This window comes from Arachis hypogaea, chromosome 16 (genome assembly GCF_003086295.3).
Source record: "Arachis hypogaea cultivar Tifrunner chromosome 16, arahy.Tifrunner.gnm2.J5K5, whole genome shotgun sequence".
Taxonomy (NCBI): domain Eukaryota; kingdom Viridiplantae; phylum Streptophyta; class Magnoliopsida; order Fabales; family Fabaceae; genus Arachis; species Arachis hypogaea.
The window spans coordinates 29,064,645-29,088,023 of NC_092051.1; the positions used below are offsets into that span (position 1 = coordinate 29,064,645).

The 23,379-nt window shown below is 36.4% G+C and overlaps 1 protein-coding gene across 2 annotated transcripts; it reads right to left on the bottom strand.

Moving 5' to 3' along the window:
- Positions 1-5,392: 5,392 nt before the first annotated feature.
- Positions 5,393-21,964, bottom strand: LOC112758799 (pleiotropic drug resistance protein 1). 2 transcript variants are annotated; one of them, XM_025807564.3, is made up of 23 exons: positions 21,127-21,964; positions 20,333-20,453; positions 20,104-20,192; positions 19,922-20,006; positions 19,638-19,797; positions 19,454-19,530; positions 19,159-19,212; positions 18,980-19,070; positions 18,584-18,885; positions 18,214-18,495; positions 17,820-18,136; positions 17,571-17,725; positions 17,222-17,325; positions 16,960-17,116; positions 16,692-16,879; positions 16,281-16,613; positions 15,893-16,183; positions 15,712-15,795; positions 15,499-15,632; positions 15,202-15,429; positions 14,921-15,092; positions 7,583-7,837; positions 5,393-5,774 (listed from the first exon to the last, which is right to left on the bottom strand). In XM_025807564.3, the coding sequence occupies exons 1-23, from the start codon at positions 21,516-21,518 to the stop codon at positions 5,508-5,510; spliced, it is 4,338 nt and encodes a 1,445-aa protein (XP_025663349.1). In that variant the 5' UTR covers positions 21,519-21,964; the 3' UTR covers positions 5,393-5,507. The 2 variants fall into 2 exon arrangements, with proteins under 2 accessions (XP_025663349.1, XP_025663351.1); XM_025807566.3 differs by having other exon boundaries at positions 18,584-18,669; positions 21,127-21,962.
- Between the last annotated feature and the right edge of the window lie 1,415 nt (positions 21,965-23,379).

Sequence of the window (23,379 nt, forward strand, 5' to 3'; positions counted from 1 at the left end):
TGGTGTTGAATTTTCTTACTTAATTCTTGACTATTTCTTGCATTGTTTTGGGTGCTTCTTGACTTGTCTGCTATTTACTTAAAATGCCCTTCGCTTCTATTGTTTCCCCACTCACATGTTGTAGCTACCATGTAGTTGAGAACCTCATTATTACTACGCATTAGCACACCCATATTTTATCTGTTTGCGTATCTTTGTTTGTGAGTTATTCTTCTTCCCTTTTCTCTTCTTTCAGGATGGCCACCAAGAAGGAAAAGGAAGAGCTTCTAAATGGGGCAACAAATAAGTCCATCTACACAATCTGTTGAAGAAACTCATCAGTTGTAGCGACTCGTCCACCTGCACATCTTTGCATGCACCGAGGACGGTGCAATATTTAAGTGTGGGGAGGTCGATACCGACTTCCGTAGGTTAGTTACTTTCTTTTCAACACCAATTCTTAATTTTCTTTGTTAGTTAATTGTTGCATTGTATAATAGATTGCATGTGTAGTTAATTGCGTGCATTTATGTACTACTTGATTGAAGTAATGATTTTCTTTTCAAGAAACTATTTTATAGCATTTCACTAATTTGAATTAAAATTTTTGTTGAACTTGCTTGAAGAAATTTATTTTGGAACATGGTTTAGAGCTCGAACACACAAAATCAGTGAGATTTTGAACCTATTTAATTGTTTGCATTTTATCAACTAATACTTTGTTTTGGTGTGTATTGTTCTCTCTAAAATTGTGATCTTTGTCTTGCTTGATTCTATATTTCCATTGTTTGATGTATGCATGCACTTATGTGATTGAGGCATTTGTTTCACTATAGTTTACATACCCATGTGGCCTTAACCTTTTCATTATCCTTTGCAAACCAATGTTGAGCCATTTTACTCCGTTTATTCTTTATTTTAGCACATCATTAACTCTAAGCGAAAAATAATGAATGACCTTAATTTGAATCATTGGTTAGCTTAGACTAGTGAAAGTACTCATGATTTAAGTGTGGAAAAGTTGGGTTTGGCAATATTTGGTTTGGAAATTGAGTATGTTAGACCCTTTTGTGAAAATGTGAAAAGAATGTTGAGGACATGTTCATGCATTCAATACCTTAATCGTATGCATTGAGAAAAACAAAAAAAAAACCAAAAAGAAAAAGAAAAAAAAGAGAGAAAAAGAGAAGAAAAAAGAGCAAATAAATAAAAGGGGACAAAATGCCCCAAAGTAAGTGGTGACAGCAATGCATATGAGTTGTATTCAAATTTGGGATGCATGAAAATGTGGCAAAATATAGTTAATGGGTAGTTAGATTTTATATTCTGATTACATGGATTGTCTTAAGTTAGGTAGAGAGTTTAGGTTAATCAAGGATTCAGATTTTAGTCCACTTAACCAAATACATTCCTACCTTGGCCCTAATCCCATTACAATCCTTAAAAGACCTCTTAATATGTGTATTTGTACATTAAATTTTTGTTGATTGGTAGAAGAAGAGCAAGCCTTAGAAAGCAAGGTTAGTAGAGAAGTGAGATAATTGAACCTTAAACACTTAAGTGATTAGAGTGTATACACTTCCGGTGAGGGTTCGATGCTCGATTCTTTGTTCCCGACTTTTACAAGCTTTCTTCTTGCAAGTCTATGTGTACTTCATTTTATGATTTGAATTAGTGGAATCCAGTTCATATTTGTTCTTGGAGAAATTGATTTACTTTTAACCAAGTAGAAAAAATAATTTTTCATTTAGTTGCATTCATATAGATAGGTTGCATTTCATAAATTTCACCATTCCTCTTCACCTCCTTTATAGCTTCTCTTGAGCTTAGCATGAGGACATGCTAATGTTTAAGTGTGGGGAGATTGATAAACCACTATTTTATGGTTTATTTTGTCTTGAATTGAGTGGATTTTATCTATTATTCTCACACTTATTCATATAATTCGCATGTTTTTTATTTTCCTTCCTAATTTTGTGCTATGATTGAAAACATGTTTCTTTGGCCTTAAATTCGCTAATCCTAATCTTCTCTTATTACCATTCGATGCCGTGATATGTTTGCTAAGTGTTTTCAGGGTTTATAGGGTAGGAATGACTTAGAGGATGAAAAGAAAGCATGCAAAAGTGGAAGGAACACAAGAAATGAATTATTTTAGAAACTGGTAGCGACGTGCACGCATGGACGACGCGTACGCGTGACTTGTGCATTCTTCAGATGACGCGCACGCGTGGCTAGTGAAAAGTCCATCAACGCATATGTGTGGCTGACGCGTACGCATGACAGAGCGTCACGTGCTGCATTAAACAGAAGACGTTGGAGACCATTTCTGGGCTGCTTTTGGCCCAGTTTCAAGCCCGAAAGTGAAGATTAGAGGCTGCAAAGTGGAGCTGGAAGGGGGGAATTATTCACTTCTCATTCATTCACAATTTTAGGTTTTAGATGTAGTTTTCTAGGTTTATGGTTTCTTCTTTCAAATTCTCTTTAGGTTCAGGTTCAATCTTCCTTTAATTTAGTTTTTGTCTTACTTTTATTTGTTTAAGCACTTTAGTTCATCTTCTTCTCTTGTTAATTTTTCTTTTTCGTCATTTTTATGTTTATGAGCTCTTGTTACATTTGATTTCTTTTAATACAATTTATGTTTTTCATGTTTATTGTTACTCTCTTTAATTGTTAGTCATTGATGCTTGCAATTGGTTGTTTAGATTTAATATTCTTTGTTAATTTTTCATGCTTTTATTTTGTGCCTACCAAGTGTTTGATAAAATATTTGGTAGGATTTTAAATTAGATTTTTGTATTCTTAGTTTGGATTGAGTAATTTGGAGACTCTTGAATTGTCAGTCTCTTGTTGGTTGGTAATTGAAAGTTGCTAGTTGGCTTGAGTTTCACTAACTTTAGTCTTTGATTAGGACTTGTGAACTCAAGTTGATTTGCTCACTTGACTTACCTTCAATTGTTAGAGGTTAACTAAGTGAGAGCAATTTGCAATTCCCATCACAATTCACAATGGAAATGAGGATAGGAATTCCGCTTCTCAACCATTGTTAGGACTTTTCTTAGTTATTAATTTATTTTCTCGCCATTTTATTTGCTTGTTTCTTATTACAAAACCCAAAAAGATACAATTTCATAACCAATAATAAATACAATTCTCTACAATTCCTTGAAAGACGACCCGAGGTTTAATACTTTGGTTAATTTTATTGGGTTTGCTTAAGTGACAAACAATTTAAACATTGATTGAGGTTTAATTGTCGGTTTAGAACTATACTTGCAACGCGATAGTTTTTGTGAAAATCTTTACCGATATTTTTCCTCCGTCACCCGTCCCGACTAAGAACCTGCCCCGGTGCGGGCGGGTAATTACCCACCCTGAGCGGAGTAAGGGCGGGGTGGGTACCAACGGGTTCGGGCGGTGTTGCCACCCCTACTGTGGTTATGCCCAAGTTGTTTGCCATTGGACCTTTGCTGCAAGCTGTTAAGCTTGATTCTTGAGACCTTGGCTTTTGATACCAATTGAAGATTCATTAAGGCTTAGAGAAGGAGGGTTGAATCTATGAACTTCTTTTACTTTGATTAAATAAGACTTAAACCCAAAAATAAAACTTAGCTTCTGTTTAGTCTGCGCAGCGGATTATGCAAAAGACAATTTTTTTTTTGTCTCATAAAACCAGAAAAATAAAACTAAAGCAAAGAGGAAGAAGATAACACCACCATATATCCTGGTTCATTTACCATGTGCAATGCAACCTACATCCAGTCTCCACCACGTTGGTGGAATTTTCACTATCCTTTTTAAGTATTACAAACACCAATTTTCTAGGACTCAATGTAATCCTATCTAAGACACATCAAGCTTCAACATAAACTTGATTTGGTAATGTAAGTACCTAAACTAGACACACTAAGTGCTTATTCAAATTAGCAAGGGATACCTCACAGGTACTTGATACCACACAGAAAATACAACCAAAAAAAACTGAAACTAAGTCTTGGCTCTTCTCAAGTGTTTCACTTAGCCTTTTTTACTCTATTGCTTTACCAATGCCTCTCTTTCATGTCTTTTTCCTCTCAAACAAAACAAAGAAAGATATACATTGAAACAAAAACACAATCAGTAAACAATGAAGGAGACGATGATTCACAGCCTTTGTGCTATAAGTTAAATCGGATTCAGCTATCTCTGATGAAGCTCTCCATCTTGGCAGAATATTTCTTTGATGTAGAAATACTATCCAAAACATTGAACTCTCTTAGGAAAGCTCTCAAACAAACTCATATTTTGGTTCTCTCTCCTTGACTCAATTTTAGAATTAATTTTCTTTTTGTATGTTGTTCACTATCACGGCTGGGTTCTTCTAAAGTCAAACCCTTGATTCTTGAACCACATGTCATTATCTACTTTATCTTCAATCAACCCCAAAATTAGGAATTTTGATTCTGATTTTTGGCTTAACCGAGAAAGGCGGAGCAGTAAGATTTTTGTTCTTACAGTGACAATCCCAAATCCAAACCCTTGAAAATGTGTTTTGGCTCCAAATAACAACTTTAGCCGTTGATTCACAATAGAGATAATCAACCACTATTTTCTTCATTTTTTTCTTTAAGTGGTGTTGCAGAGAGTAGGAGAAGAAGTGAAGAAATCAACTTACATGCAAAAGAAAATTATTTACCTTTAACCTCTAACTTAGTATAACGTGCTTTTGATTTGTTTGACTAGACTCTTACTTTCTTGATGAACTTTCTCTTTCTTTCTTCTCTGGTGTATTTGAGCTTAAAGGTGAAGCACTCTCTCTCTCTCTCTCTCAAGTGTTTACCTTATTTGAAGAATGCTAAAACTTAGTTTTATTGAAAGTTTTTCTTTGTTTCAATTTGCATTGGGCTTGGTTATGGATTTAATATCCATTCAACACATTTGATTGTTTTGTTTTATTGGTTTGGACTGCTACTCAATTATTTCGGCCTCCATCACTTAAATAAAACAGTCAAATCTAATTGGGTATTTAATCCAATAAATTAATATTTGTCATCATTATTAAATTAATTTGCATTCTTAACTCAACAGTTATTATTATGTACTTATTCTCATTAATTACAAAGTTATAATTTTTTCGTATATTATTAATTTTTTATAGTGAATTTTTTTAAAAATTTATAAATTTTAATAATATTATTGCAAAAACAATAATTCAATAATTAGATTAATTTATTTTATTTTAGTTTATTAAATAAATAAAATTATAATGAAAATCAAAATTTGTCTCTTCTATTAGAGATCAGAAAAAAGAGATTCGTTTAGTTTTTATTTACTGTTTATAATACAAAAATTTATATAGAGTTATTTTATTTATCATAAAAAAGATTGAATAAAGTTCCACATTAAAAATATTCTTAAGAGTTAAGACACATGATAGACAAAATCTTTTATTATTAATGACGATTACCATTAATACACTACTACTAATACTAAAAAAAAAAGTCACCAAAAAATATCTAACCATCACAATCTGACTTCCATTGAATTTGTTAGCGTCGTTGGAAGTTAAACATCTTAATGGCAATGGCAAAGACCAATGCAAAAGTAACTGCAAACCCTATAATTACAACTCCAACCACTCCTAAAAAATCGTGCTTGAAACCAAAATAATTTCTCAAGAAGTCTTCTACTGTTGTAGGTTTGCCATTGAACGCTATCGTGTCTTGCATGTCTCCAAATTGCGATGCCACCAATCCATACAAAGTCCAAGCTACTGGATTTCCCCAATAATACCATCTCCACCACACAGGAATTCTCTGTTACCAAAAGCCAAAAGCCAAAATAAATTAAAAAAAAAACTACTAATAATGTAGTGCATTTGTATGCCTAGGAAAAGAATCATCAATTAATATGCACCACACATCTAACTAAATCATGACTAAGAAATAATTCAATACTTGACATTAGTATGCATTGTGTTTTCTTCGATAACAAATGGTATTGTAGTAAATTAGTAGTGAGTTATCTTTTAGGAATAAAATAACAAACATGTTAAAATCATGATATATACGCAAAAAAAAATTAATTATCAAATTATTTATTTATATAAAATATATGTTAGAATATATGAAACAACTCATGTAAATATATAATTGATTTAGTTGTTGATTTTTATGTGTACATAATATTTTTTAAAATTAATTATTCTTTTCTAAAATTCAATTTTGTTCAAAAAATTTGTTAATTCAAAAAAATTAGGTAGCATTAGTTAACTTTTTCTTTTAGTAACTCTATTAAATGAAAGAGAGAATAAGCAGATTGAAAAAGTATACAAATAAAATAACTAGTCAATATAATTCTCACTTAAATTGATCTAAAATTAAATTATTTTAATCATTTTCATAACTAATATGCATAATTATTTCAGACTGAAAGGATCAAAGGAGTATACAATTAAAATGTCATTCGATAAATTTGTAAAGCATAATCCAGTTTTGTGCTCTATAACCGGTTAATAATGAGTTATGTTTATGTTCAAGGTTTTGCTAACAAGTAGGACATTTGTTAAAAGTGCAAAAAATAGAAAGATTGGATAGAAAATATATAAACCTTTGAAGTTTTCAATGATATTAAGGCCAGTTTGGATAACCAACTTAATTAAGCTCCTTTTAATAAAATAACTTAAACAATAAATGACTCTGTTAAAAGTAACTTATAAATAAGTTATTTTGTATTTGGATTTTTAGGATCCATTTGGAAAACTCTAGAATTAGCTTTTTTTTACTTTTGACTTATGAAAAGTAATAGTATTAATGTCTGGTGCAATTTTCAAAATCAAATTGCAACTTTCTAAGAAGCTATTTTGGAGCTTATAGAGAAGTTAAAAAAAATAACTTCTCTCATAATACTTCTACTTTTCATTACATTTCTATAAAATAAGCACTTTTAGAAATATACAAAAAATCAACTTTTTTATAAAGTTTTTTTTTTTGGTTTTTATATTCTTAAAGATACTTGTGAACAGAACCGTTATATTTATATATGTACATATTCAATAATTAGTTAATGGTCAAATTTGTTCTTGAAAATTATTTTTTCTTCGGAAAGATTTTTTTTAATCAAATTCGTCTATCTTAAATTAATCACATTAGTCATTCCGTCATTTTCATTGCTCATGGTGTCAAAGTTTGGCATGTTAAGTGACGTCACAATGGATCTGACAGACCTAATTTTATGCTAACATGATAAATTTATGAAATTAGATCAAATCAATTTCAAATTGAGAAATTTTAATACCTCAAAGTCCCTCAATTTAGGGTTGCTTTTATCTAATTGCAAAAACTTATTATGTTAACAGTCAACTCTAACTGTCAAAGGTGGACTGTAATTAGTGTGGTGTCACTTAACATGTTACATCACGCCGTTAATAATGGAAGTGATAGAAGAACTAACATGACTAACTTAAAATCTTTGAAAGATAAATTTGATTAAAAAAGTTTTTTAGGTACCAATTTAAAAAATGAGTGATCTTTCACGACGAATTTGACCATTTATAACTAGACACAATATTTTACACTATATATATCACCAACATTTTTCCTCCATAATTATCCTAATAACTTACTGGTCGTGGAATTGCGAATCCTGAGAAAAGATTCCACACTTGATAGAATCCAGATGAAAGTATAACAGCAATTGGTGGAGTTGGGGTCATTGCTGCAGCCATCATGCCATAATAGGTGAAGTACAAGAAAGTGAAGTACATAAAGAATAAGTACCAGAAAATCTTAGTGACTGTCCACTCAAAACCAATCATTGCATAAACTATAATGCCATACACCACAGCTTGTAAAAGGACATAAGGGAGTTCAATCACAACCTGTAAGAAAATATTAACAGCTAATTAAATTATATATTAACACAAGCAAAATAAACACCTTTTTCATACATACTACTCGAATTATAGGAAGTTAAAATTACAAATTTAAATTAGGGTAAAAAACGGCATTAAGCCATTAGAGAAACATTTCACGCAAATCAACCAAAATCAATTTTGATACGCCATTCAACCAAAGCAAAATTTTATATAATTCGAATCTATACGTTTCGAATTATACTTGTATGTAGTTCGAATTGATTAAACTCGAATTACATGCATGCATGAAGTCCAAGTAGTTCGAAACAACTTGTCTCAAATTACTAACAAACAATATTCGAATGTAGTTCGAATCAATTTGCTTCGAATTTCATATGCATGGTTCGAATTATATTAATTCGAATTACTTAGAGCACGTGGCGCAGGGGAGTTCGAATCCAATTGATTCGAATTACGTGTATTGTGGCTGGGCTTGGTAATTCGAATCGAGTTGATTCGAATTACAAGGGTTTCGACTATATAAAGAGTTCGAACCAAGTTCATTCGAATCACTTATTCACTCTCTTACCCCACCAAATCCCAGAGAAAACGACCAAGAGTCGGACCGACAAAGACCGGAGTGGCATATTCAGGCGATGGGGGATGATCCGGGGAGGCCTTATCGTTTGGATGGTGTTGCTCATATCGCCGGGGTGATCAACGACGAGGTTAGTGGTTTTTGATATTGCGCTGTTGATAGTGTTTGTTGTTAGTGGTTAATGGTAGTGGTTGATGATAGCGGTTTATGATAGTGGTATTTGTTAGTGCTTTAGGATAGTGGTTTTTGTCGGCGGTTTAGGATAGTAGTCTAGCCTAGTGGTTTCTGTTAATGATTTTTTATAGTGGTTTATGTTATTGTTAGTGGTTTAGGATAGTGGTTTAGGGTAGTGGTTTCTGTTAATGGTTTTTGGGAGTAGTTTATGTTATTGTAAGTGGTTTAGGATAGTGGTCTAGGGTAGTGATTTTTGTTAATGGTTTTTGATAGTGGTTTATGTTATTGTAAGTGGTTTAGGATAGTGGTTTAGGATAGTGGTATAGGCTAGTGGTTTCTGATAATGTTTTTTGATAGTGGTTTATGTTAGTGTTAGCGGTTTTTGTTAATGGTTTTTGCATGTGGATTATGTTAGCGGTTTTGCTTTTCTATGTGGTTTGTATAATCGGTGTATGTCTGCGGTTTATGTATTAAATTGTTGATCGCTGCTTTAATATATCTTCTATTGCATGATTACTTTTTTGGTTCTTTATGACGTCAATTGTATATGTTAGTTGTATTTTAATATGTTCTAATTATGCGGTTCATCTACTGCGCAGCCCCGGTGTTGCATATCTAGCGTGTGGCGGCAGCAGGGGATGCGTCTTGATGAGAGGTACGTTCCGTACTTGCAGATGGCCGGATTATACCATCTTGCGAGACTGAACGACAGATGGTTCCGAATAGACGAGCCCCTTGTAAGTGCATTCGTCGAGAGGTGGCGGCCTGAGACGCACACCTTCCACATGCCGTTCGGAGAGTGCACCATCACGCTTCAGGACGTCGCGTACCAGCTAGGGTTGCCAGTGGACGGACATTACGTTAGTGGTTGCCTGACAGACTTCCACCTATACATTGAGGGTGGCCGGCCAGCTTGGTAGTGGTTCCATGATTTGCTCGGTGTTTTATCTCCTGAAAACCAAATTCAAAAATTCGCAGTGAACTGCACCTGGTTCCAGGAGACTTTTGGAGAGTGCTCCGATGGGGCCGATGAGGAGACAGTTAGGCGCTTTGCCCGTGCCTATATCATGATGTTGCTGGGCACCCAGCTGTTTGCCGACAAGTCCGGCAATCGTATACACATCAGATGGCTACCCTTCGTTACTAGGCTTGAGGAGATGGGTGGCTACAGTTGGGGATCGGCGGCACTAGCATGGTTGTACCGGTGCATGTGCCGAGTGGCCAACAGACATGTCGTGAAGTTAGCTGGGCCGCTTCAGTTACTTCAGTCTTGGATCTTTTGGCGGTTTCCTGGTTTTAGGCCTCCTGAGTATGATGCGTTTAGCTGGCCCCTTACCTCGAGGTACCACTATTGTTTTGTCCTATGTATCCTTAATGTATTTATTTTCAATTTTGCAAGCAATTACATGGCTTTTAGATTCATTCATGAATGTAGTTCCATGTTTAACTTCTGACGCAGGTGGGCAGGTTACAATCCTGGGATTAGCAACAAGGAACCTCGGGTGCAGAATGCTCGACTTAGGATCGACTTGTTACAGCCTTGGGATGTAAGTACGCTAAGCTCATATGTATATTTACTGGTTGGTTCAGTTTATATGGTTTAACAACTTCGTCAAATGGATTTTATTTGCTTTTTTCAGTTTATATGGATGCCCTATAGCGCACTGGATGTCATTCAGGTTGTCCATCCGGAGGTCTTGGAGCCTAGGCATACGATGTTATGGCGGTGTGTGACGTCGCTGATTTATTTTGCGGTGGTTGAGTGGCATCAGGTTGATAGAGTGTTACCGCAGTTCGGCGGCGTACAGCCCCCACCGCATCCCGCCCTGAACATCGACTTCTTGATGTCGAAGGACGGGAGAGGAGGTGACTGTTGGTTCCCGTCCCACTTGCAGTACTGGCATCTTCACTGGGAGACTCGTGCGGAGCACATTTTACAGTTTGACATCGTGGCCGACCCGGGTCCCTCGCATGAGTTCTTGGGATGGTGGCATCAGCACAGAAAGAGGTTCCTGTCACCAGAGATGTACTTGGGGATCCTAGAGGTATTCCTATTCCGGATGAGGCGACGCAGAGGGGTGCCGGCCGAGTTCCTGATATGGATCGAGTCGACGACGTCCCTGACAGGCGTCGGGTTGAGAGGAGAGCTCGAGTCGGGACACGTCGTAGCCAGCGTGAGTGGCAGTGGCTGGATCATGCTATGGAGGAGGGTGATGAGGCAGGTAAGGGGGCGGGAGACGACGTGGGCGTGGAGGCAGGAGGAGGGAGGCTGCTGCTAGAGACGATGTCCCTGATCGTGGTCGGGGTGCTACCGGAGGAGGTGCTGCAGTTGGGGTTGCTAGGCCCGATCAGGGAGGGCATGATGGTGAGTGGTATGGATCTGGTATGGGAGATCCCTCGAGTCACACTGACGCTGAGCTTGGGGGAGGACCGCTCAGAGATTACTTTGTCGGTGTTCCCGGTGACGATCACACACTTCAGGAGAGTACGCCATGGGTGAGTCCGGGATCCATGTTTCCAGACTTCCTTGCCGGTGATGGGATTGTCGCCGAGTTCGGTGGACCACATTTCCTTGATGATATACGGACCATCATGCAGGAGGATGACGCTGCCCGAGGACGGGGTCAGACGACAGGGACACAGGCACCGTTAGATGTAGATTTGAACGAGCCTCCCACGGTGCCTCCTGTGCAGACTTTTGCCCTGGGTGGGACACCAGCATCCGCACATACTCTTGGATCACATTCAGTTGCTGGGCCGTCATCATCCAGGCCCGTGCATGTCCCGCCCAGGACACCCACACATCCTGCTCCGGATGACGACAAGGACGAGATTGAGGATGAGGAGCCGCTTATACGGAGAGGTCACAGGACACGGGTTCCACGCCGTTGTTTCACTGGCTCGCACCTCTTTAGATGATTGGGGGATCGTGGTGTATGTCGTCGTCTTATGTTTCTATTATTTTTTTTCTGTCATCGGTGTTATGTCTGATTTCATTAGGTCATTACTTCATGGAGCAGTTACTTTGATGTTATTGTATTTTGTATTAGTCACTTCGACAGAATGTGTATTTTGCCAATGTAACTTAATTCCTTACTTAGAAAGACATTCAACATACATATGTGGTACGAAATACAACTTTCATCACTAAAAAATAACAACTGAACATACCAATAACATCGCTTTCTAACAAAAGTAAAATACAACTGACGAAAGTAAATCATCTGACGAAACTAATACAAATACAAACACACAACAACACGTTCCTATTCATTCCCCCCTGTGTGGGTGGCCCGTCCGCCCTGCGGACAACTCCGACGAGTGTGTCCTGGTTGCTTGCAGAAGCCACATCTCTTTGGTCGGTTCGGATCTGCCTAATCTATGTTGGTACGTATGCGGGTGGACCTCGGACGACCCTCCCTCGCACGCCTCATGTTCGGATCCGGTATAACGGTAGGCCCGTTATATGGTGGCCAGAAACCTTCCGGAATGGGAGGTGTAAATCCCATCCGATAGACACCGAAAACGGAACTAAGGCGATAGACCTCGTGGACGTATGGCTGCCAAGTTACACGTGAGTAGGCACAGCATGTCAGTGCGTGCGGACACGGGAAATGAAGTGCTTGGAAGTATCCACAATCACAAGTCTGAGAACCTAGTGAGACCCTGTAGCTACCCAGTGAGAACGAACCAGTCGGAGTCGTTTCTGCCACGGTGTACTCCGAGTTATCCCTGTCGTAAACAGTCACCGTGAAGCACCTAGCCGTCTTCAGGTTGGCCTCGATACACTTTACTAGGTATTGAATGAATTGTTGTCCGGTGCCCAGCTGCGCCTCGGCCTCCCTCCCCTTACGGACAAATAGCTCCGCCAACCTTCCGTATGTGGCCTTCACCAGTGAGCACACAGGGAGGTTCCTTACCCCTTTCAGGATTGAATTCACACACTCAGAGGTATTGGTCGTCATGTGCCCGAATCTCCGACCCTCATCACAATACTGTGTCCACAACGAATACTCAATCCGGTTTGCCCAGTCACACATTTCCGGATTCTCAGAACGCAGAATGTCAAACCAGTAGTCGAACTCCACTTCGGTCTTCGCATATGCGGCGTTCACAAGAAGCCTCCGGGCGGCTTTGCCCTTGAAGGTGAGAGCGAAATTCGCTGCTACGTGTCGAATGCAGAATGCCCGGTATGCAGTCGGAGGTAGCCATCCCCCATCAGGAGCCTCGAGCGCTGCCTTGATGCCGTTATGCCTATCTGAAATAACTAACAGACCTAGCTGATGTGTCACGTGCTGACGGAGGTGGGAGAGAAAAAAAGACCATGACTCAGCATTCTCACCCTCAACTAGTGCAAATGCCACGGGAAGTATGTTGGAGTTCCCGTCCTGTGCAATCGCGACAAGCAACGTTCCCCCATACTTGCCATATAGATGGGTGCCGTCAATACTCACCAATGGCTTGCAATGACGAAATGCCTCGATACAAAGGGGGAACGTCCAGAACAACCTCTGAAAATAAGCCTGAGACTCATCCACATGTCCCCCAACTCGAACAGGGCAAGTCCTGAGGACTGCTACAGTACCAGGCATCGTCAACTGAACTCCTAACACCCACCTAGGGAGCTTGTTGTACGACTCATCCCAGTCCCTATAGACGACGGCGACGGCCTTCTGCTTCGCCATCCAGACCCTCCTATACGTGGGCCTGAACCCAAAGTGTGCGGCTGTGGCATTTAGAAGCACCTTGATATTGACGGATGCATCAGCCCTCACCATTGGCATAATGAACGTCGCTATCACATGGTAGTCCAAACTCCTATGGTCGCTGGAGATGGAGGTGGCGAGACAGGTATGCGGTCCGTTGTACCGTTTGACTTCCCAGATGCCCTTGCGCTGCCGGAGACTCAACCGAATCAACCATGTGCACCCATTCCCAAACTCAGAACACTTTCACACATACCTGCGATAGTCAGACTCAACTACCTTGTACTGTACCCCTCGGCGAATGCTGTAAGTCTTCACACTCAACAGCGCCTCGTCTTTATCCTGAAATTGTTGACCAACCTGGAACTCTGTCATACCGGCAGATCCTTCCGTATCTCTGGCGCCAAATCCAGCAACCTGTCCAGGATATTCATCCTGCCTCATGGCATCCAGGTCCAACGATGAAAAATGGGGTGGGTACTGCTGTGTGCCAGAACTAGATCCACCTGTAGCCCCTCTCGGATCACTCGCTCCAAGATCATCGCCACTGTCGTCAGCGATCATATCCGGCTCGACATCATCATCATCTGGATCATCAAACAACCCTTCTCCAACACCGGCCGGTGTAGGACACTGTACTTCGGTCGGAAGATGTACCCCATGTCGAACCTCATCGCCAACATTGCTGCTGAGATCAACAGCGAACGAAGGGGAGGCGACACGCTGGATCGGTGGCTCATACACAGGGACGAAGGATGAAGCAATCGCAGGTCTCGAGCTTGAACTGGCCACCGTCGCTATAGTGTTGGTATTCCGATTCGAACCACCCGAGCTGGATACCACGTCAACCAACTTTGCCAACAGCTCTGGTGTCCTCACCTCGGGAAACTGCCTGCGACAATGAAACATGACCTGCAAGTCCTCATCACTCCCGATCGTGAAACAATCATACTTCACGGTATCATAGAGCACCGTGGTTGAAATGCGATAGAAAAACTTCTTAACCCTTTTCACTCCTTCCAGACCAAGCTTCACCAGCACAGAGCTAACGAGGGCATCGTAGCTCGTCGTAGGCCTCACGATAATACATAGAGGATCCTTATCGGTAAACTTCACACCGGACCAAGTTTTTCTCTTAATCGATCCTCTGTGGTGTACCAGCACTAGAAAACTATCCTCACTAGCCATCTCACCTCTCTGTTGAGAGCAACTCACGTTTACAGCATATATATAGAGCTCTGCTTCATAGTAATTCGAATCAACTTGATTCGCACTATATATATATAATTGGAATCAACTAATTTCGAATTATCAAACCTTAGTAATTCGAATTAATATGATTCGAACTACATGTAACGTCACTCTTTCTTAGTAATTCGAATTGATTTGATTCGAATTTTTCTTGTGTAATTCGAGACAAGTTGTTTCGAACTACTTGGACTTCATGCATGCATGTAATTCGAGTTTAATCAATTCGAACTACATACAAGTATAATTCGAAACGTATAGATTCGAATTATATAAAATTTTGCTTTGGTTGAATGGCGTATCAAAATTGATTTTGGCTGAATTGTGTAAAATGTTTCCTCCAATGGCTTAATGCCGTTTTTTACCCTTTAAATTACTTACCTGAGAAAAAGCATATGCAAAAGCTGAGTACATGCCAGCAGCTTTTTCCCTATAGAACACTGTTCTTTCCACGAACACCAATGGTTGTGCTGAACTAGAATTCCTAATACCAAGAAGAAGAACAGCAGCATACATGGATCCCATAGCATTGAAAAGATCTTGTCGTTTTTCACTGCAATATAATGATTATGGAATATAATGTTATACATGAACATGAAAACAAATATATAAAGAGCTTTATAAATTAGATTTTGTTAGTTTTCCAATTTTGTCTGTCTTACATTTTGGAGCCAAGGTTCCAAAAGACGGTTCCAAACAACAGGGCAACAGCGATGGTGTAGAGAAATCTTATAGCAGTGTATGGAGGATTGCGCCAATAAGACCAATGTTGCTTCCATAAGCAAGCCATGCATTGTGTGAAAAAGGACCTCGAATACTTGGAAGGAAAATAAAGGTCCTTAGAACCTTGAACTGGGATACTTAATTCATTAATAAGTTCTTTGTTTCTCCTGAAACAAATGACATGGGCCAGTTTAGATAAATAACCATTTGAATATTTATACAAAAGAGAAAAATACCTATATAGCGATGAATTTTTGTACTCCTGAGCAAAATCAATTCCCAATTCCATTTCTTTTGCTAAAGAAGTTACTTCCAACATCCATGTAGCTGGATTATAACCATCTTTAATCTTGCTGACACCTTGTATTTCCTTTAAGAGAAGAAGTGTTAACATGAGTGAATACTTTAGCAAGATAAAACTACAACGTTCCTAAATTTTTAAGTGCTACCTCAAAGTAATTGATTAAATGAGAACAATGGTATCCAAGTGGCCCCACATATATTTCTTGTCCTCCTACTTTCATTAGGAAAAGCTGCACTTGTGAAAATTAAATATTAGAAACAAATTAATGAAAGAGAACAAAAATTAAATTTGCTAGTTCCCACAACATTTTACTCTGTCTACTGGACCTCATCAAAAGATTCAAATATATCACTGCAAGGTTGATGAATGGTGCAAACTACTGTTCTTCCGGTATCTGCTATGTTCCTAACTGCTCTCATAACAATGATAGCAGCCCTTGCATCAAGCCCAGAAATTGGTTCATCCATGAATATTATAGAAGGATTAGCCACCAACTCAACTGCAATAGTCAACCTTTTGCGCTGCTCCATTGAGAGACCGTTAACACCTGGCAATCCAACTATTGCATTCCTTATTAGATTCAGCTCCACAAGTTCCATGACTTCTTCAATGAACATCTGCAAGAATTAGTCATTTCCAAACTTAGTAAAGTGATAAACGAGATCAACTTTTTTTTTTTGTCTCTTTTGCATGGAGTCGAGATTTGTGGTTAACCTTCCTGGTTTCAGCATTGATTTCGGCAGACAATCTAAGCCATGCTGAGTAGACCAATGATTCATATACAGTGACGTTTGGCGAGTGGATATCATTTTGTTCACAGTATCCAGAAATTCTTGCAAAGGTTTCTTGATTCTTTGGATAACCAGAAACCGTGATGCTTCCGCCGATATATCCACCAGTTTTTCTACCAGAGAGTACATCCATCAAAGTTGTTTTGCCAGCACCAGTAACACCCATTAGAGCAGTAAGAACCCCGGGCCGAAAAGTGCCGTTGATACCCTTTAAAAGGCATAATCTGTCCTCAAGAACACCATGGATCCTCATTTCCTATAATTCAGTGCAAGAATTCAGTAAAATTATAGTTTCAAAATAACTAAGAACTATGATCAAAGTGCTTTTCCACACCTGTGGCATATCAACAGAATAAGTTATTTCATCAAATGTAACGGCACATGGTTCAAAAGGAAGAATAATTCCTGTCTTTCTGTTATGGTTGTTCTCCACTCCACCTTCTTTTTGAGCATTGTTACCTCCATGATTCTGCTCATTGCTTTTCGATTGCTCTGACTTAACACCATGTTGTTGCACAATTGCTGCATGATCAATTTGTAACATTAGTCCACCTACTATATAAGAGCTTGATTGCTGTGAAAAATGGTGCGAAGGAACTCACGACTCAAGAAAGCAAGAGCAAGGATGTAACCAATGTTGAACACTATTGTATATCCAATCAATGCCCCAACACCTATCCAATACCAATTTGACTGTGTGAAGAATCCGCGGGACTTCAAAACTTCAATTCCTAGTGGTTTTGTGGAGTTAGGCAGAACCTTGCATCAGAAAATATATCCAAATATTATATGGTTTGTATCATTTTGTGAAAACACAATTTCATTGGTGAAGAGATGGAATGACTTGATCTAAATTAGACTTACGTGTCTCCATTTCTTGCCTAGAAACTCATTATTTACAATGGCATTCTGTCCATACATCATAGGCGATGCCCAAAATCCCCATAACCACCATTTTTTCATATTATCTGTGTTCATCAAGTAAAGAAAATAAGCAAACAAAATTAAGTTAATGTAGAACAATAAGATATTTGGTTATGGAGATATAGACAAAAATAGGGACAGAAAATTCTTGAAATCGTTTGTAACTTTGTATCTCTATCTCTAGATCTTGGCATTTTTCTCTTATAAACAAAATCTAAAGGTAAGCAATAAGTGAAGAAAGAAACATTGATGTTTCTCAAATAAAAATAACTTTTGGTATGTATTATACCTTTTGACAAGATGAAACCACTCACTATAACAAGGATGCTCAATGTAAATGAGCCAATTGTGAAAGCCACTTTACTACCAAGTGCTGCAATAAATCGGAATACGGCAGTAGCCATCTGGTTAACAAGTACAAGAAGAAGGAATTGCCTAAAGAATCTGCACAAAGTAGAGAAATATATGCAACCATGTAAGCAACTTAGAATTGAAATTGGGTATTGCATGTAAAGATTTGAAAATAGAGCTGTTTTACCTTCCAACATCTGGATCAAAACCAATTACATAGTAAGTAAGAAATACCCAAATTCCCACTTCTGTGAAAGTTATGGGAAGCTTTAGGATCCACTCAGGGAGAACATATACCCATGAAGGGAAGAAGAGAAGGTTTCTTTGCTTGTAAAACATAGGAAGCTTAGAAATTGTCACAGTAAGATCAGCAAATCCATTTAGCACAATCAGAAGAATGCAATAGTACATTGCACCAACATATATACCACCATCGACCACAGAATCTCGATGCATATTAGTACGGAAGAAAATCGTCATTACAATGAAGGCCACTACAACAATCTAAAGCATGTTGTATAAAGTTAGGAATGGACTAACTGAAAAAGAACATGATCTTGCAATGGCAAAACAAAACTTACTTGGCAAAGCTTGAAGATGTGAATGAATGAATTGCGCTTCATTAGTAAGTATTCTCTAGAGAAGCATGCTTTTAAGAGTTCCCATTTTCCTATGCCATAAAGTTTGGTTGCCAAAGCAGCTGGGTGGCTTTTAGACTTGTCAAAGTGTGTAGCAAGTTCATTATCAATGCTTATCCCAACATGGAATGAATGCAGTGCTTCAGCAAACTCTTTTGGTGTCACAAATTCATAAGGTTGATCTTTGTGTACCCAATATTGTTCCTGATCTTTCCTTGATGTCACCTATTATAACATATCATAATAAATTTGTGTAGATCAAATTAAATAATGCAGATTATGGATACAGAAACACATTATTCAAATTTATTACTTCTTGCAAAAAGTCTGCAACTCCTTTCCTCTCAGGACATTTAAAGCCCATGAAGGCGAAAAATTCGAGAACATGTTCACGGGGACCTTGATATACAATGTGGCCATCAGAGAGTAGAATAATGTCATCAAAAAGATTGTAAGTCTCTGGTGCTGGTTGAAGGAGTGAGACAACGGCAGTTCCTTTAAGAGAGTGGATGAGATGCTTCACTGAGTTCACAACTCGAAAAGTTGTTGAGCTATCTAAACCAGTAGATATTTCATCCATGAAAAGAGCTCTAGCTGATCCAACCAGCACCTCTCCTATATTTGTATATATACACTTTTTTCTAAAATTAGATTCATGTTTATGATAATTAGACATTAATGATTGAAATCTAGCTTGTTCTTGTTTTACCTGTTGTAAGAAGTTTTCTTTGCCCACCAGAAATACCTCTTAGCATTGCATTTCCTACAATAGTATCAGCACATACTTCTAGTCCCAAAACCTGAAAACATGAATTAAAACAATCAAAAAATAAACACAAAATGACTTCATGATTACCAGAGAAAACTTTACAGTGAAATAGCTTTTACCTTTAGAATAAAATCTGTAATCAAATTTGTCTTCTGGCCTTCTGTTGCTACAGCCTGATCATAATAAATCAAAAGTTTAACTAGTTGATCAACCTCAATATCATAAAAATATAACTGCAAAAATTCTTACAAATAACACATCTCAAAATATAAACCAGTGTAACGAAACTTCGTTGTCTTCTTATAGCTAAAATATAAGAATTGTCGAATTTCAACAAGTATGTTGTACAATAGCTAACATTATCTTCAACAAAATTTAAGAAAAGACTAAGGGATGCAATGAAAACAAGTATACCTTCATATAGACATCAACATCTCGATCAGGAGTAATATTTTTTTCTTTTTCTCTTCTAGACACCTCTTGTAGCAAGTCTATACATATATAAATGCCAAACATATTTTAGCACTTTATTCAATTTTGCATTAGATAGAACTCTTCTTGACAAAGAAACAAAATCATGTATGTGTTGTGTACTAACCATAACGAATTCCGACTCCTTGTACTCTTGCTGCGAAGGCTAGTGTTTCTCTAACAGTCATTTCTCCAATATGAAGATCATGCTGACTGACATATGCAGCTGTTCTTTGAGGTATAAATTCATTCATCTCATGACCGTTATAAGTAACCTTACCATTGAACTGATCAACAATAAGTCACATCTTCATAATTAGATTCATCTCATGTGCTCCAAGAACTTGTACAATCACTTAGTTTCATTTATAATATTTTAAAATTCATCCGAAGTAGACATTAAAATTTAACCTTTAGTTTTGAATCAAGTTTTCCTGCCAAAGCCAAGAGGAGTGTAGTCTTCCCAGAGCCAGGGGCCCCCAAAAGCAATGTTGTTCTGTAGATGAACAAGTGGAATTGTTACATGTCAAGTAAGTTATCAGTGTTAATGTCAATATCATTAATTGGAACAATAATTTCTATACTTTTATTACCTGGCTGGCCTTATAATTCCACTGACATCTTGGAGAATAGTTATCTGTTGCTTTCTGGTGGGAATTACATGAAGGGTTCTTAGTAAACCCTATTCATAAACAGAAAATGTGTATTAGAATTCCTTCATATGAAATAAAATATTTTCACTTAAAAAGTATATAATAAAATATCACACTTGATAAAACAATTGAATGAAAAAAAAAAAATCTATTTCCATGCATATCTTACTTGCACTATATTGAGTATGAAGTTAGCGAAGGTAGGCAAAGCTCGAGTTCCTAGATGAACTTCTGCTTCCACCTTCAAATGCTCAAATCGGACCTCTATTGTTGGAAGAGTAATACCAACCCTGAAGTAAGAAGAAAAAGATAGAGATCATCCATGAAATCCAATAACAAAACAGTAATGATACATCACTATCAAAATTTATCATTTTTTAACTAATATTTAGTTAACAAAAATATTTGTATACTAAATTTTAAACTTTAAATCTTAAATTACAATAGTATAAAAATAAAATATTAATTTAAAATATTGATTAATATTAATAAAAAGTATTAAATCCTAACATTTTTCACGACAAAAGACGTCTTTATTAAATTTAATTAATAATAATTTACTCTATAATCTTATAGTAAACTATTTTCTCTGACAAAAAGATGAATGATAATATTTTAACTATGGAAAATATAAACTAATACGATAGCTCTTCCATCACACAGGATAATTTTTGGAAAAAAAAAATCTATTTTAGTGAATATTGAGTTAATTTACATTTTAGATGTTTAAAATTATCCATGCTCATATTTTTCATGGCATCGACTAAAAAACTATTAGTTTTGAAAATAAATAATAAAATAATTATGTTAGATGTATACTAAAATTAACTATTAAAATTAATTATTAATATAAAATACATATTAAAATAAAAATATATATTAAAAATAAGTTAAATAATATATATACACAAATAACATTTTTCATAATCAAAATATTGAAAGAAATACTTTCTTAATTATTACCTTTCAATACGATCCTGGAGTTTGAGGAAGAACTTCTCTGTATCCTCTTGACCAGCAACTCTAACCAATCTCTCAAGCAAAGCTCTTCTTTCTTGCAACCTAAGTTTTGGTATGCACACCTCGTCGGCCACCCCTTCGGGGGTGGCCAGCAATCCTCTCCTCATCCGCGCAACCGTAGGTAGTTTCTGAATGGCAGCCCATTTGAGAGCTTCCTCATCATCTTCCTCATCTTCTTGGTGAAAAGAGAAGTTGTTGGGAAACATCTCCACGCCGGTGGTATCGTTACTCCAAAGTGATGAAGAACTTTCTATGAACATGTTCTTGAAACTCTCTCTAAAAGTAGTACTACTGATCCTACGAATTCCCGCTCTGGAACTACCTCCTTCATCCATTATGATTATTATTGTACTTCAGAGTAGAAACTAAACCAAATGTTTCGGATTATATTTCAAGAGAAAAACAACATAAAAACAATGTAATAGTTTTGGTGAAGAAGACAAGAAGTTTAAGTATATGTAATATTGTGGACTTGTAGTAGTTCCTTGATTCTAGTGTTTGGCTATATATATGTAAACATGATTTAATACCATCACTGTTAATAATACTCCATAAACTTGTATTAATCTCTCTTTTAAGAAAAACACAAGCTTTATTTTCATTATTATTATTGAAGTCTCTTGTTTGGTCAATACCACCTTTCTTTCTTCTTTGTCCTAGATGTAATGGACGGATGTGCTATTTTTCATTAATGAAATTTAAAATATCTTTGGGGAAAAAAAAAGAGTGACCAATTACTATGGATACATTCACATGGGCTGCTACTTATGAGAGGTATCACTAGTGACGAGTGCCAGCATTATATATTTATATTAGTGACAATGATTCCTGTAACTTGGCATTTGTCTTTTTCAAAAGGGTCAACTCAACACTATATTGGAAATTTTCGGTTACTTATTCTCTTATGTTTCATTGGAGGAATATCGATAAAAAGCAAGATTGTGCTAATAATCAATCTAATGTCATGTTATCAACTTATCATATGGACAAACCATTAAACATATTGAATTGGATGATATCATTGATTATGTCATGTGAACCATACTAGCTAGGACTTTGATTAATGATATTAAAATTAAACCTATATTAAAATTAACAAAAATACTATTCATATACTAAAATTAACTACTAAAATTAGTTACGAATATATTTGTATATAAATATTAGGTAATGTTATATGTACACTAAAATTAGCCATTAAAATCAGCCACTAGTATAAAATATGTGTTAGGAATATAAATACATATTAAAAATAAATTAAATCATATATATATTTATACACAAATACATTGATAGCTAATTTTGATATATAAATAATATTTTTAATAAATATATATATATATATATATATATGATTTAATTTATTTTTAATATATATTTATATTCCAACATATATTTTATACTATAACTGATTTTAGTGCACACCTAATATAATAATAAAATTAAGAGGTTGTGGTTTCGAGTCTTTTATCTTTGGTAAAATATATATATATATATATATATATATATATATATATATATAATAATAAAATTAACGATGGTGGCACAATCTCTTTCCACCAACTAATTGAGTACAACCCCACTATTAACGACTGTGATTCTGCGAATTAAATAAAATAGCCGTGGCAAGTGGCAACTTCTTTATCTCTTTTCACTCACTCATAGTTAAAACATAAGTTAATTTTATTTTATTTTTTTATTATAATATTTCTATAGAATTATTTAACTACATTATATACAAAGAAGTCCAAGGTTTTTCCCTCTTTTTTGTTGTCCACAGTCCACCTGATATTAGGATTTTATTCTAACACATTCAGATTTGATCCAAGTTGCGCATGAGCAGGTGAATTTTGCCGGTTAGAAATAAGTTTAAAATGTTATGTAACATACTAACATGTGGGATTTGAATTTTTAACCATTAAAAATATAAGAAAATTGTAACTACTGCACTACTTATTTTTATTATTTTACTTATATTTTTTTTTCTTGTTACTTTTAATTATTTATTGGTGCATAGCTTTATTATAAATTTATTTTTTGCTTTTTAGACTTTTCTTTTTTTTTTTATTTCAAACCTTCTAATACTCTTTAAGCTAATTATATTAAACAAGACTTAACAAAATGTGAAACTTAATATTTGTGAAAGAGTCTATAATAAATGGTAATAGTAATGGCAATGGTATTTAAAAAGTAGTG